This window comes from Catharus ustulatus, chromosome 36 (genome assembly GCF_009819885.2).
Source record: "Catharus ustulatus isolate bCatUst1 chromosome 36, bCatUst1.pri.v2, whole genome shotgun sequence".
Lineage (NCBI taxonomy): Eukaryota > Metazoa > Chordata > Aves > Passeriformes > Turdidae > Catharus > Catharus ustulatus.
Window position 1 is genome coordinate 1,323,014 of NC_046256.1, and position 13,171 is coordinate 1,336,184.

The window sequence follows — 13,171 nt, forward strand, 5'->3', positions numbered from 1 at the left end:
AATCCCCCAAGCCCTGGAAGCCCCCTCCCCAGCTGCTGACGATGAGCTCGGTGTGCAGGGCCCTGCCTGCAGCCCCCAGCCTCAATTGGGGACCCCAAACCCCCAAAAACCAACCCAAATCCCACACGAAAAACCGCAAAAAATGCCAAAAAATTCCCAAAAAATCATCAAAAATCACAAAAAAAATTCGTAAAAAATCCCCAAAAAATCCCAAAAAAATCCCAAAATTCAAAAAAAAAATCCCAAAAAAATCCCAAAAAAATCGTAAAAAATCCCCCAAAAATCTCAAAAAAATTCTCAAAAAATCCCCAAAAAATCATAAAAAATCTCCAAAAAAATCCAAAAAAATCCCAAAAAAATCCAAAAAATTCCCCAAAAAAATCCAAAAAAATCCCCAAAAAATCATCACAAATCACAAAAAAAATTCGTAAAAAATCCCAAAAAATCCCAAAAAAATCCCAAAAAATCCCCCAAAAAATCCCCAAAAAATCTCAAAAAAATCCCAAAAAAATCCCAAAAAAATCCCCAAAAAATCCCAAAAAAGTCCCAAAAAATCCTAAAAAATCATCAAAAATCACAAAAAAAATTCGTAAAAAATCCCAAAAAATCCCAAAAAAATCCCCAAAAAATCCCCAAAAAATCCCCAATAATTTTTGCAGCCCCCTCCCCACCTGCTGACGATGCGCTCGGTGTGCAGGGCCCTGCCTGCAGCCCCCAGCCTCAATTTCCTGTTGAGCTGCAGAGCCACCCAGACCTCGGAGCGCTCGGGGGTCAGGTCCAGCGGGGAATCGCCCTCCTTGTTCCGGACATCAGGGTCAGCCCCTCGGGACAGGAACAGGCTGGGAGGGGGGAAAGGGGGTGAGAGATCCCTCCCCAAATTACAGAGACCCCTCCTCAAATTACAGAGACCCCTCCCCAAATTCTGGGAACCACCCCAAATTCAGGGAGTCACAAAATCCACCCCAAATTCGGAGAATTTCCCAATTCCATCCTAAATTCCCCAGTGGAGCCCCCCAGGACAGGAACAGGCTGGGGAGGGGGGAAAGGGGGTGAGAGACCCCTCCTCAAATTCAGAGACCCCTCCCCAAATTCTGAGACCCCTCCTCAAATTCAGGGACCCCTCCTCAAATTCAGGGAGTCACAAAATCCAACCCAAATTCTGAGAATTCCCCAGTGGAGCCCCCCGGGACAGGAACAGGCTGGGGGGGGGGGGGAAACAGGGTGAGAGACCCCTCCTCAAATTCAGAGACCCCTCCTCAAATTCAGAGACCCCTCCCTGAATTCTGGGACCCCCAAAATCCACCCCAAATTCCAGGGCCTACCCCTCAGAAGCCCCTAGACCCAATTCCCCCCAATTCCTGACACTGCCCTGGTGGCCACAATGAGCTTGGGGTGCCTCTGTGACCCCTGTGACTCCCCCTGAAGCCCCCAGACCCAATTCCTGACACAGCCCTGGTGTCCCCTGAAGCCCCCAGACCCCTGTGACCCCCTCAGAAGCCCCCAGACTCAATACCTGACACAGCCCTGGTGTCTCTCCCTGGCAGCAATGTGCAGGGGGTGTCCCCATGTCCCTGTGTCCCCTGAAGCCCCCAGACCCCTCTGACCCCTGTGACCCCTATGACCCCCTGAGAAGCCCCCAGCCCCAATTCCCCCTCACCTGACACAGCCCTGGTAGCTCTCCCTGGCAGCAATGTGCAGGGGGTGTCCCCATGTCCCTGTCACCCCTGACACCCCTGAAGCCCCCAGACCCCTGTGACCCCCCCAGACCCCTGTGACCCCCCCAGAAGCCCCCAGCCCCAATACCTGACACAGTCGTGGTAGCTCTCCCTGGCAGCAATGTGCAGGGGGGTGTCCCCGTGGAAGTTCACCGCGTGCAGGTCGCACTGAGCGTTCAGCAGAACCTCGGCGATCTCGGCGCTGCCCGTGAACGACGCCCAGTGCAGGCAGATGTTCTCCTCCTGGGGAGAATGACCACTGATGACCACTACTGACCACCCACTGATCATCACTGACCAGCACTGACCATCACTGACCAGCACTGACCAGCACTGACCACCCCAGAGCAGCCACACCCACCCACTGAGCACCCAGTGCAGGCAGATGTTCTCCTCCTGGGGGGGGAGTGACCATCACTGACCACTGCTGACCACTGCTGACCATCCACTGATCATCACTGACCATCCACTGACCATTACTGACCACTACTGACCACCCCAGAGCAGCCACACCCACCCACTGAGCACCCAGTGCAGGCAGATGTTCTCCTCCTGGGGGGGGAGTGACCACTGCTGACCAGTACTGACCATCCAGTGACCACTACTGACCACTACTGACCATCACTGACCAGCACTGACCATCACTGACCAGCACTGACCACCCACTGAGCACCCAGTGCAGGCAGATGTTCTCCTCCTGGGCGGAGTGACCATCACTGACCATCACTGACCACTACTGACCATCACTGACCAGTACAGACCAGCACTGACCATCACTGACCAGTGTCCCCAGGTGTCCCCAGGTGTCCCCAGTCCCCCCCAGTCCCTCCCAGTCCCTCCCAGTCCCATCCCAGTCCCATCCCAGTTCCTCCCAGTCCCTCCCAGTCCCTCCCAGTCCCTCCCAGTCCATCCCAGTCCATCCCAGTCCCCTCCCAGTCCCTCCCAGTCCATCCCAGTCCATCCCAGTCCCTCCCAGTCCCCTCCCAGTCCCTCCCAGTCCATCCCAGTCCCTCCCAGTCCATCCCAGTCCATCCCAGTCCCTCCCAGTTTCCTCCCAGTCCCATCCCAGTCCCCTCCCATTCCCCCTCCCAGTTCCTCCCAGTCCCCCCCAGTCCCTCCCAGTCCCCCCCAGTTCATCCCAGTTCCCTCCCAGTCCCCCCCAGTCCCTCCCAGTCCCTCCCAGTCCCTCCCAGTCCCCTCCCAGTCCCTCCCAGTTCCCCCCAGTCCCTCCCAGTGTCCCCAGTCCCGCTCACGTTGTCGGTCAGGGTGACGTCGGCCCCGCGGGTCAGGAGGCGCCGAATGACCTCGATGTGTTTGTGCTCGGCCGCCCAGATGATCGGGGTCCAGCCCCCGTTGTCCTGGGGGGTCACTCGGGGTCACTCGGGGGTCACTCGGGGTCAGTGACCCCCCCCAGACCACCCCTGATCACCACTGACCCCCCCTGACCACCCCAAACCCAAATGATCGGGGTCCAGCCCCCGTTGTCCTGGGGGGTCACTCGGGGTGACTCAGGGGTCACTCGGGGTCAGTGACCCCCTCCAGACCACCCCTGATCACCCCTGACCCTCACTGACCACCCCAAACCCAAATGATCGGGGTCCAGTCCCCGTTGTCCTGGGGGTCACTTGGGGTCACTCAGGGGTCAGTGACCAACTCTGGCCACCCCTGACCACTGCCAGGACACTCAGGCCACACCTGGACACTCAGGACAGTCCCTGACCACTGCCAAGACACTCAGGACACTCAGGACACACTCAGGACACACTCAGGACACTCAGGTGACACTCAGGACACTCTCAGGACACTCAGGACACTCAGGACACTCAGGACACACTCAGGACACACTCAGGACACTCAGGACACTCTCAGGACACTCAGGTGACACTCAGGACACACTCAGGACACTCAGGACAGTCACTGGACACTGAGTGGACACTGACCTGTGCATTAACGTCCACCTGCCCGGTGCTCAGCAGCAGCTCCACCATCTCCAGGTTCCCTGACCTCTGACCCCTGACCAGCCCCAGGACACACTCAGGACACTCACTGGACACACTCAGGACAGTGACTGGACACTGAGTGGACACTGACCTGTGCATTAACGTCCACCTGCCCGGTGCTCAGCAGCAGCTCCACCATCTCCAGGTTCCCGTTTTTGGCCGCGTGGTGCAGGCAGGTGGAGCCGTCCTCCTCCTGTGACGTCATACAGGGGGGTGATGACGTCATACAGAGGATGATGACGTCACACATGGGGTGATGACATCATAGAGGGGGTGGTGACATCATACAGAGGGATAGTGATGTCACACAGAGGAGTGGTGACGTCATATGGGGGCATGTGGATGGCACACAGGGCTGGTGACGTCACATAGGGGGTGGTGACATCATACGGGGTGGTGAAGTCACAGAGAGCACAATGACGTCACACACGGCACCGCGATGTCATAGAAGACGTGGTGACATCACAACGTGCACTGTGATGTCATCAATAACACGGTGATGTCATAGGAGGCACGGCGACGTCACACGAGGCGCGGTGACGTCATAGAAAGCACAGTGACATCGGGGGGGTGTGGCGATGCCACGGAGCACATGATGACGTCACAGAGAGCCCAGTGATGTCACACAGGGGGGTGATGACATCACAGAGAGCAGTGACACTCTACAGAGCACACTGACATCACTGAGGCACTGATGACATCATAGCATGGTTACCACGGCAACCAATGACATGACGGGCCGCGCTATGACGTCACGGCTGAGCAATGACATCGGGGGTGCACAATGACGTCATGCTGATGTCACGGGCAACCAATGACATCGCGGCATTGCTCTGATGCCACACTGACGTCACAGGTGACCAACGACATCACAGGGCGTGCGATGACGTCATAGTGCCCAATGACATCATGGGGTTGCCATGACATCACTGGTAACCAATGACATTGCGGAGTTGCTATGACGTCACACTACGTCACAGGGTTGTGGTGACGTCATGGCGTCACAAGTTTGTGATGACGTCACACTGACGTCATGGGGCCGTGATGACATCACTCTGATATCACATAGCTGCGCTGACGTCACTCTGACGTCACAGGGTTGCAGTGACGTCACGCTTATGTCACATGGTTTGTGATGAAGTCACGCTGATGTCACATGGTCGCGATGACGTCACACAGACGTCAAGGGTGACCGACGACGTCACCTGCTCCATTATGACCTCACATGGCCGCAATGACGTCATGTTGATGTTGCAGGGCCGCAATGATGTCACACTGACGTCACAGGGTTGCAGTGACGTCATGGTGAGTCACAGACCCGTGATGACGTCACACTGACGTCACATGGTCGCGATGACAGAACTCTGACGTCACATGGTTGTGATGACGTCATTCTGACGTCACTGGTCTGCGATGACATCACAATGACGCAATGATGACGTCACATGTTTGTGATGACGCCACACTGAGTTCAGGAGTAAGTGATGACGTCACAGTGACGTCACAATGCTGCGATGACATCACGTTGACGCCATAGGTGACTGATGACGTCACATGCCCCACAATGACCTCACATGGCCGCAATGACGTCACATTGACGTCATGGATCTGTGGTGACGTCACGCTGACATCACAGGTCTGCGATGACGTCGCGCTGACGTCTCAGGGTTGTGATGACGTCACACATCACAGGGCCACGATGACATCACATTTCTGTGATGACGTCATGCCGACATCACAGGCCCGTGATGATGTCACACTGCTGTGATGACGTCATGTTGATGTCACAGGGTTGCAATGATGTCATGGATCTGTGATGACGTCACGCTGACGTCACAGGGTCACGATGACATCACACTGATGTCACAGGGTTGCAATGACGTCATGGTGAGTCACAGATTTGTGATGATGTCCCACTGACGTCATATGGTTTGTGATGACATCACGTTGACGTCACAGGGCCGCGATGACATCACATGCCCACAATGACGTCATGTTGACATCATGGATCTGCAATGACGTCACTCTGATGTCACAGGGTCGCGATGACATCACTCTGATGTCACATGGTTTGCGATGGCGCCACTCTGAGATCACATGGTCTGCGATGATGTCACACTGACGTCACAGGGCCGCGATGACATCACATGGCCACAATGACGTCATGTTGACGCCACAGACCTGCGATGACGTCACTCTGACATCACAGGCCGCGATGATGTCACACAGCCACGCTAACGTCACCCTGACGTCACAGGGCCGCGGTGACATCACACTGCTGTGATGACGTCACTCTGACGTCACACGTATCTTTGCTGACGTCATGCTGACGTCACGGGGCCGCAGTGACATCACACGGTCAAGATGACATCAAGCTGACGTCACATGGTTTGTGATGACATCACACAGCTGTGATGATGTCACGCTGACGTCACTCTGACCGCAATGACGTCACTCTGACGTCACACGTGTATTTGATGACGTCACGGTGACGTCGCGGGGGCGCGGCGGTGACGTCACCTTGCTGTAGACGCAGCCCCCGCGGCGCAGCAGGTACCGCGCCGCCTCCAGCTGGTCGTTGGCCACGGCCTCCATCAGCGGCGTCCGGCGCTGCTTGTCCACCGCGTTGATGTTGGCTCCGGCCTGCGGAGTGACCACACAGTGACCACAGGGTGACCACTGACCATCACTGACCAGTACGGACCAGTACAGACCAGTACTGACCAGTACTGACCAGTACCACCCCCCACCCCCAGCGCTGCTTGTCCACCGCGTTGATGTTGGCTCTGGCCTGCGGAGTGACCACACAGTGACCACTGAGTGACCACTGACCAGTACAGACCAGTACTGACCAGTACAGATCAGTATTGGCCAGTATGGACCAGTACGGACCAGCACAGACCAGTATGGACCAGTACAGACCAGTACTGACCAGTACAGACCAACACTGACCAGTACAGACCAGTACAGACCAGTACAGCCCAGCACTGACCATCACTGACCGTCCCCATGCTCTGGGTTGTACTGGGAGCACTGGGATTGCTGTGATCCCATACTGGGAGCACTGGGATGTCCCCAGCTGTCCCCAGGTGCCCCCAGGTGTACTCAGATGTGTCCCCAGCTGTGTCCCCAGCTGTCCCCTGGTGTGTCCCAGCTGTCCCCAGGTGTCCCAGGTGTCCCCACCTGCAGTAGCAGGTGACAGATCCCCAGGTGTCCCTAGGGCTGTCCCCAGGTGTCCCCAGGTGTCCCCAGCTGTCCCCAGGTGTCCCCAGGTGTCCCCACCTGCAGCAGCAGGTGACAGATCTCCAGCTGTCCCCAGCTGTGTCCCCAGCTGTCCCCAGGTGTCCCCAGGTGTCCCCAGCTGTCCCCAGGTGTGTCCCAGGTGTCCCCAGGTGTCCCAGCTGTCCCCAGATGTCCCAGGTGTCCCCAGGTGTCCCCAGGTGTTCCCAGGTGTCCCCAGCTGTCCCCAGCTGTCCCCAGGTGTCCCCACCTGCAGCAGCAGGTGTCAGATCTCCAGGTGTCCCTAGGGCTGTCCCCAGCTGTCCCCAGGTGTGTCCCCCAGGTGTCCCAGTTGTCCCCAGGTGTGTCCCCAGCTGTCCCCAGCTGTCCCCAGGTGTGTCCCCAGCTGTCCCCAGCTGTCCCCAGGTGTCCCCACCTGCAGCAGCAGGTGACAGATCTCCAGGTGTCCCCAGGTGTACTCAGGTGTGTCTCAGCTGTCCCCAGCTGTCCCCAGGTGTACTCAGATGTGTCCCCAGGTGTGTCCCAGCTGTCCCCAGCTGTCCCCAGCTGTCCCCAGGTGTGTCCCAGGTGTCCCCAGCTGTCCCCAGGTGTCCCCAGGTGTCCCCAGGTGTCCCCACCTGCAGCAGCAGGTGACAGATCTCCAGGTGTCCCTTCTGCGCGGCCGCGTGCAGAGCCGAGCGCTTGCTCTGGGCGTCGCTCTGGAAATTCGGGTCCAGGTTGTCCACTGGGAACAGAGGGGGGGTCAGGGACCCAAAAAATGGGGGAAAAAACCCAAAATTGGGGGAAAAAAACCCAAAAACTGGGGGTCAGGAATCCTAAAAATGGGGTTAAAAACACCAAAAATGGGGTCAGGAACCCCAAAAATGGCGAAAAAAACCCCAAAACGGGTCAGAAACCCCAAAAATGGGGAAAAGAACCCAATAAATGGGGTAAAAAAAACCCCGAAAATGGGTCAGGAACCCCAAAAATGGGGGAAAAAAACAAAAAATAAGTCAGGAACCCCAAAAATGGGGGAAAAAAACAAATAAAAGGGATTGGGACATCAAAAATGGGGTCAGGAACCACAAAAAAGGGGAAAAAAACCCGAAAATTGGTCAAGAACCCCCCAAAAATGGGATCAGGAACCCAAAAATGGGATCAGGAACCCAAAAATGGGATCAGGAACTCCAAAAATGGGGGGAAAAACCCCCAAAAAATGGGTCAGGAACCCAAAAAATGGGGTTAAAAAAACCAAAAAATGGGTCAGGAACCCCCCAAAAACGGGATCAGGAACTCCAAAAATGGGGGAAAAAACCCAAAATGGGACTGGGAACTCAAAAAAATGGGAAAAAAGCCCCAAAAATGGGGTCGGGAACCCCAAAATTTTCCCCCAAACTCCACCCCAGGACCCCCTAAATCCCCTCCAGAGACTCCCTGAGGATTTTGGGACTCCCCCCCCCAGTTTTTGGGGTCTCTTCTGGGATTTTTTGGGGTCCCTTTTGGGTTTTTTGGGGTCCCTTTTGTGGATTTGGGGTTTTTGGGTTTTTGGGGTCCCCACTCACTCAGCCCCAGGATGACCCTGCCCAGGATTTGGGATTTTCCCTCAATTCCTCCCCAGGATTTTGGGATTCCCCCCAAATTTTGGGCTCCCCCTTTGGGATTTTGGGGTCCCTTTTGGGATTTTTTGGGTCCCTTTGGGATTTTGGGGTCTCTTTTGGGGTTTTTTGGGGTCCCTTTTGGGATTTTTTTGGATTTTTGGGATTTTGGGGTCCCCATTCATGCAGCATCAGGATGACCCTGCCCAGGATTTGGGATTTTCCCTCAATTCCCCCCCAAATTTCGGGATCCCCTTTGGGATTTTGGGGTCCCCCCCAGTTTTTGGGGTCTGTTTTTGGGGTCCTTTTTGGAATTTTTTTGGGTTTTGGGGTTTTTTGGGGTCCCCACTCACACAGCACCAGGATGACCCTGCCCAGGATTTGGGATTTTCCCTCAATTCCCCCCAGGATTTTGGGATTCCCCCCAAATTTCGGGGTCCCCATCTGGGATTTTGGGTCCCCTTTGGGTTTTTTGGGTCCCTTTTGTGGATTTGGGGTTTTTTGGGGTTTTTTGGGGTCCCCACTCACACAACATCAGGATGACCCTGCCCAGCTCCCCCTGTTTGACGCTCAGGTAAAGCTGCCGAGGGTGGAAACGGAGCTTCTTCCTCCTGGGGGGGAACTGGGATTGACTGGGAGGGACTGGGAGGGGCTGGGAGGGGACTGGGAGGAGACTGGGAGGGAACTGGGATCAACTGGGAGGGACTGGGAGGGGACTGGGAGGGACTGGGATGGACTGGGATGGACTGGGATGGGATTGGGATCAACTGGGATCAATTGTGAGGGACTGGGATGGACTGGGAAGGGACTGGGATCAAGTGGGAGAGGACTGGGATCAACTGGGGGGGACTGGGAGGGACTGGGAGAGACTGGAATCAACTGGGAGGGGATTGGAAGGGACTGGGATCAACTGGGATCAACTGGGGGGGACTGGGAGTGGGGGGAGGATTAACTGGGAGGGGACTGGGATCAACTGGGAGGGACTGGGAGGGACTGGGATGGGATTGGAATCAACTGGGATGGGACTGACATCAACTGGGAGGGACTGGGGAGAGCTGGGATCAACTGGGATGGACTGGGAGGGGACTGAGAGTGGAGCTGGGATCAACTGGGGGGGGACTTTGGGGACACTGGGAGAAATCTCAGGGTGTCCCAGGTGAGTTTTTAGGGTGTTTTATCCCCTCTCAGGTGTTTTTTTCTGTTTTTTTTGGATCCCAGGTGTACATTAACCCCTCCCCAGGTGTGTGTTACCTGCCCAGGTGTATTTTGGGACTCACCTTTCAGCCTCCTGGCCCAGCAGAGCCTTCTCCAGCCTCTCCCTGGTGAGTTTTTATCCCATCCCAGGTGTATTTTATGCCCCTTAGGTGTGTTTTATCCCCTCCCAGGTGTGTGATTTTGGCTCCCAGGTGTGTGTTACCTGCCCAGGTGTGTTCCCCTCTCACCTCTCACCCTCCTGGCCCAGCAGAGCCTTCTCCAGGCTGTCCCAGGTGAGTTTTTGGTGTGTTTTATCCCCCCCAGCTGTGGTTTTTGGGTATGTTATCCCCCCCCAGGTGTGTTTTATCCCCTCCCAGGTGTGTGTTACCTGCCCAGGTGTGTTTTTCTCTCACCTCTCAGCCTCCTGGCCCAGCAGAGCCTTCTCCAGGCTGTCCCAGGTGAGTTTTTATCCCCTCCCAGGTGTATTTTAACCCATCCCAGGTGTATTTTTGCTGTGTTTTTTGGATCCCAGGTGTATGTTAACCCCTCCCAGGTGTGTGTTACCTGCCCAGGTGTATTCTGGGACTCACCTCTCAGCCTCCTGTCCCAGCAGAGCCTTCTCCAGGCAGTCCCAGGTGTGGTTTTTGGGGTGTTTTATCCCCCCCAGGTGTATTTTAACCCATCCCAGGTGTATTTTTGCTGTGTTTTTTGGGTCCCAGGTGTGTGTTACCTGCCCAGGTGTATTTTAGGACTCACCTCTCAGCCTCCTGGCCCAGCAGAGCCTTCTCCAGCCTGTCCCTGGTGTGGTTTTTGGGATATTTTATCCCCCCCAGGTGTGGTTTTTGTGCTCCCAGGTGTACATTAACCCATCCCAGGTGTGGTTTATTCCCCCCCAGGTGTGTGTTACCTGCCCAGGTGTATTCTTCTCTCACCTCTCGGCCTCCTGTCCCAGCAGAGCCTTCTCCAGGCTGTCCCTGGTGAGTTTTTATCCCATCCCAGGTGTATTTTAACCCCTCTCAGGTACATTTTTTGGGTCCCAGGTGTGTTTTATCCCCTCCCCAGGTGTGTGTTACCTGCCCAGGTGTGCTCCCCTCTCACCTTTCGGCCTCCTGTCCCAGCAGAGCCTTCTCCAGGCTGTCCCTGGTGAGTTTTTATCCCATTCCAGGTGTATTTTAACCCCTCTCAGGTACATTTTTTGGGTCCCAGGTTTATGTTAACCCCTCCCAGGTGTGTGTTACCTGCCCAGGTGTGTTCCCCTCTCACCTCTCGGCCTCCTGGCCCAGCAGAGCCTTCTCCAGGCTGTCCCTGGCCGGGCCTGGGGGCAGCCCCCGGGCGCTCAGGGCCCCCCCCGAGGGCAGGGCCAGCACGGGCCCCCCCGAGCTGTCGATGGGCTCGGCCCGGGGGTCGGGGGGAGGGGCCCGGCCCTCGCCCTGCCCCCGCATCCGGGCACTGGGGGGAGGATCAGAATCCAAAATTAGCCAAAATCCATCCCAAAATAACCCAAAATCCAAAAAAATCCCCCAAAAAATCCATCCAAAATAAGCCAAAATAACCCAAAATAAACCAGAATTATCCAGAATAAACGTCGCCCTGCCCCCGCATCCGGGCACTGGGGGAGGGACAGAATCCAGAATTATCCAAAATCCACAAAAATCCATCCCAAAGTAACCCAAAATCCAAAAAAATCCCCAAAAATGCGCCCCCAAAACCCCCCTGAAATGCCTCAAACCCACCCCTTTTTTCTTCCCATTTTTCCCCCAAAATCCCCATTTTTTCCCCATTTCCCCCCCCATTTTCTCCCTGTAAATTCAATTTTTTCACCCTAAATCCCCATTTTTTTTCCAATTTCCCCCAAATTTTTCTCCCTGTAAATACCAATTTTCCCCCATAAATTCAATTTTTCCCCATTTTTTCCCTAGAAATCCCATTTTTCCCCATTTCCCCCCCTTACCTCCCATTTTTTCCCCTGTAAATTCAATTTTTCCCCAATTTTCCCTCGATTTTCCCCCTGTAAATTCAATTTTCCCCATTTTTCCCTATTTCCCCCTCATTTTTCTCCCTGTAAATTCAATTTTTTCCCGTTTTCCCCATTTCCCCCAGTAAATCCCATTTTTCCCTATTTCTCCCCATTTTTCCCCCTATAAATTCAATTATTTCCCATTTTTTCCCCATCTTTTCCCCATTTTTTCTCATTTTTCCCTCTATAAATCCCATTTTTCCCCATTTTTTCCCATTTCCCACCATTTTTCCCCCTGTAAATTCAATTTTTTCCCATTTTTCCCCCCTATAAATCCAATTTTCCCCCATTTTTTCCCCATTTCCCCCCCGTTTTTCTCCCAATAAATTCAATTTTTCCCCATTTTTTCCCCATTTTTTGCCCATTTCCCCCATTTTCCCCATTTCTACCCATTTTTTCCCATTTTTTTCTCCTTGTAAATTCAATTTTTTCCAATTTTTCCCCATTTTTCCCCATTTCCCCCCATTTTTCCCCCTATAAATTCAATTTTGTCCCATTTTTCCCCATTTTCCCCATTTTTTCCCCATTTCTCACCATTTTCCCACCATTTTCCCCCTATAAATCCCATTTTTCCCCATTTCTTCCCCATTTTTCCCCATTTTTTCCCATTTTTCCCCCTATACATCCCAATTTTTCCCCAATTTTTCCCCATTTTTTCCCATTTCCCCCTATTCCCCCCCATTTCCCTCATTTTTTCCTCCCAATAAGTTCATTTTTTTCCCATTTTTTCCCCATTCTTTCCCCATTTCCCCCCATTTTTCCTGCTATAAATTCAATTTTCTCCCATTTTTTTCCATTTTTCCCATTTTTTCCCCATTTTTTCCCATTTTTCCCCCTATAAATCCCAGTTTTTCCCATTTTTTTTCTCCCTATAAATCCAATTTCTGTCCCATTTTTCCCATTTTTTTCCCATTTTTTTCCCCATTTTCCCCCCATTTTTCCCCCCTATAAATTCAACGTTTTTCCCATTTTTTTCCCCATCTTTTCTCATTTTTCCCCCTATAAATTCAATTTTTTCCCATTTTTCCCATTTTTCCCCCTGTAAATCCAATATTTTCCCTTTTTTTCCCCATTTTTCCTCCTATAAATTCAATTTTCTCCCATTTTTTTTCCATTTTTTTCCCATTTTTCCCCCCTGTAAATTCAATTTTTCCCCATTTTTCCCACTTTTCCCCCTATAAATTCAATATTTTCCCTTTTTTTCCCATTTTTTCCCCCTATAAATTTAATTTTTTCCCATTTTTTCCCAATTTTCCCCCTATAAATTCAATATTTTCCCATTTCTTTTCCATTTTTCCCCCCTGTAAATTTAATTTTTTCCAATTTTTTCCCATTTTTTCCCATTATAAATTCCATTTTCCCCATTTTTCCCCCATTTTTCCCCCTATAAATTCAATTTTTTCCCATTTTTTCCCCATTTCTCCCCCATTT

The 13,171-nt window shown here is 53.3% G+C and overlaps 1 protein-coding gene across 1 annotated transcript in view; it reads right to left on the reverse strand.

Annotated features, from left to right (window-relative positions):
- The window catches only part of EHMT2 (euchromatic histone lysine methyltransferase 2), a 59,685-nt gene that overhangs the window by 13,367 nt on the left and 33,147 nt on the right, over window positions 1–13,171 (reverse strand). Inside the window, exons 14-21 of the mRNA XM_033084219.2 lie at window positions 10,987–11,172; window positions 9,058–9,140; window positions 7,573–7,679; window positions 6,236–6,358; window positions 3,807–3,908; window positions 2,969–3,073; window positions 1,804–1,958; window positions 672–839 (exon numbers count right to left, since the gene is read on the reverse strand). Of these exons, the coding sequence (XP_032940110.1) occupies window positions 672–839; window positions 1,804–1,958; window positions 2,969–3,073; window positions 3,807–3,908; window positions 6,236–6,358; window positions 7,573–7,679; window positions 9,058–9,140; window positions 10,987–11,172 (1,029 nt within the window). The remainder of the gene's footprint in view (window positions 1–671; window positions 840–1,803; window positions 1,959–2,968; window positions 3,074–3,806; window positions 3,909–6,235; window positions 6,359–7,572; window positions 7,680–9,057; window positions 9,141–10,986; window positions 11,173–13,171) is intronic.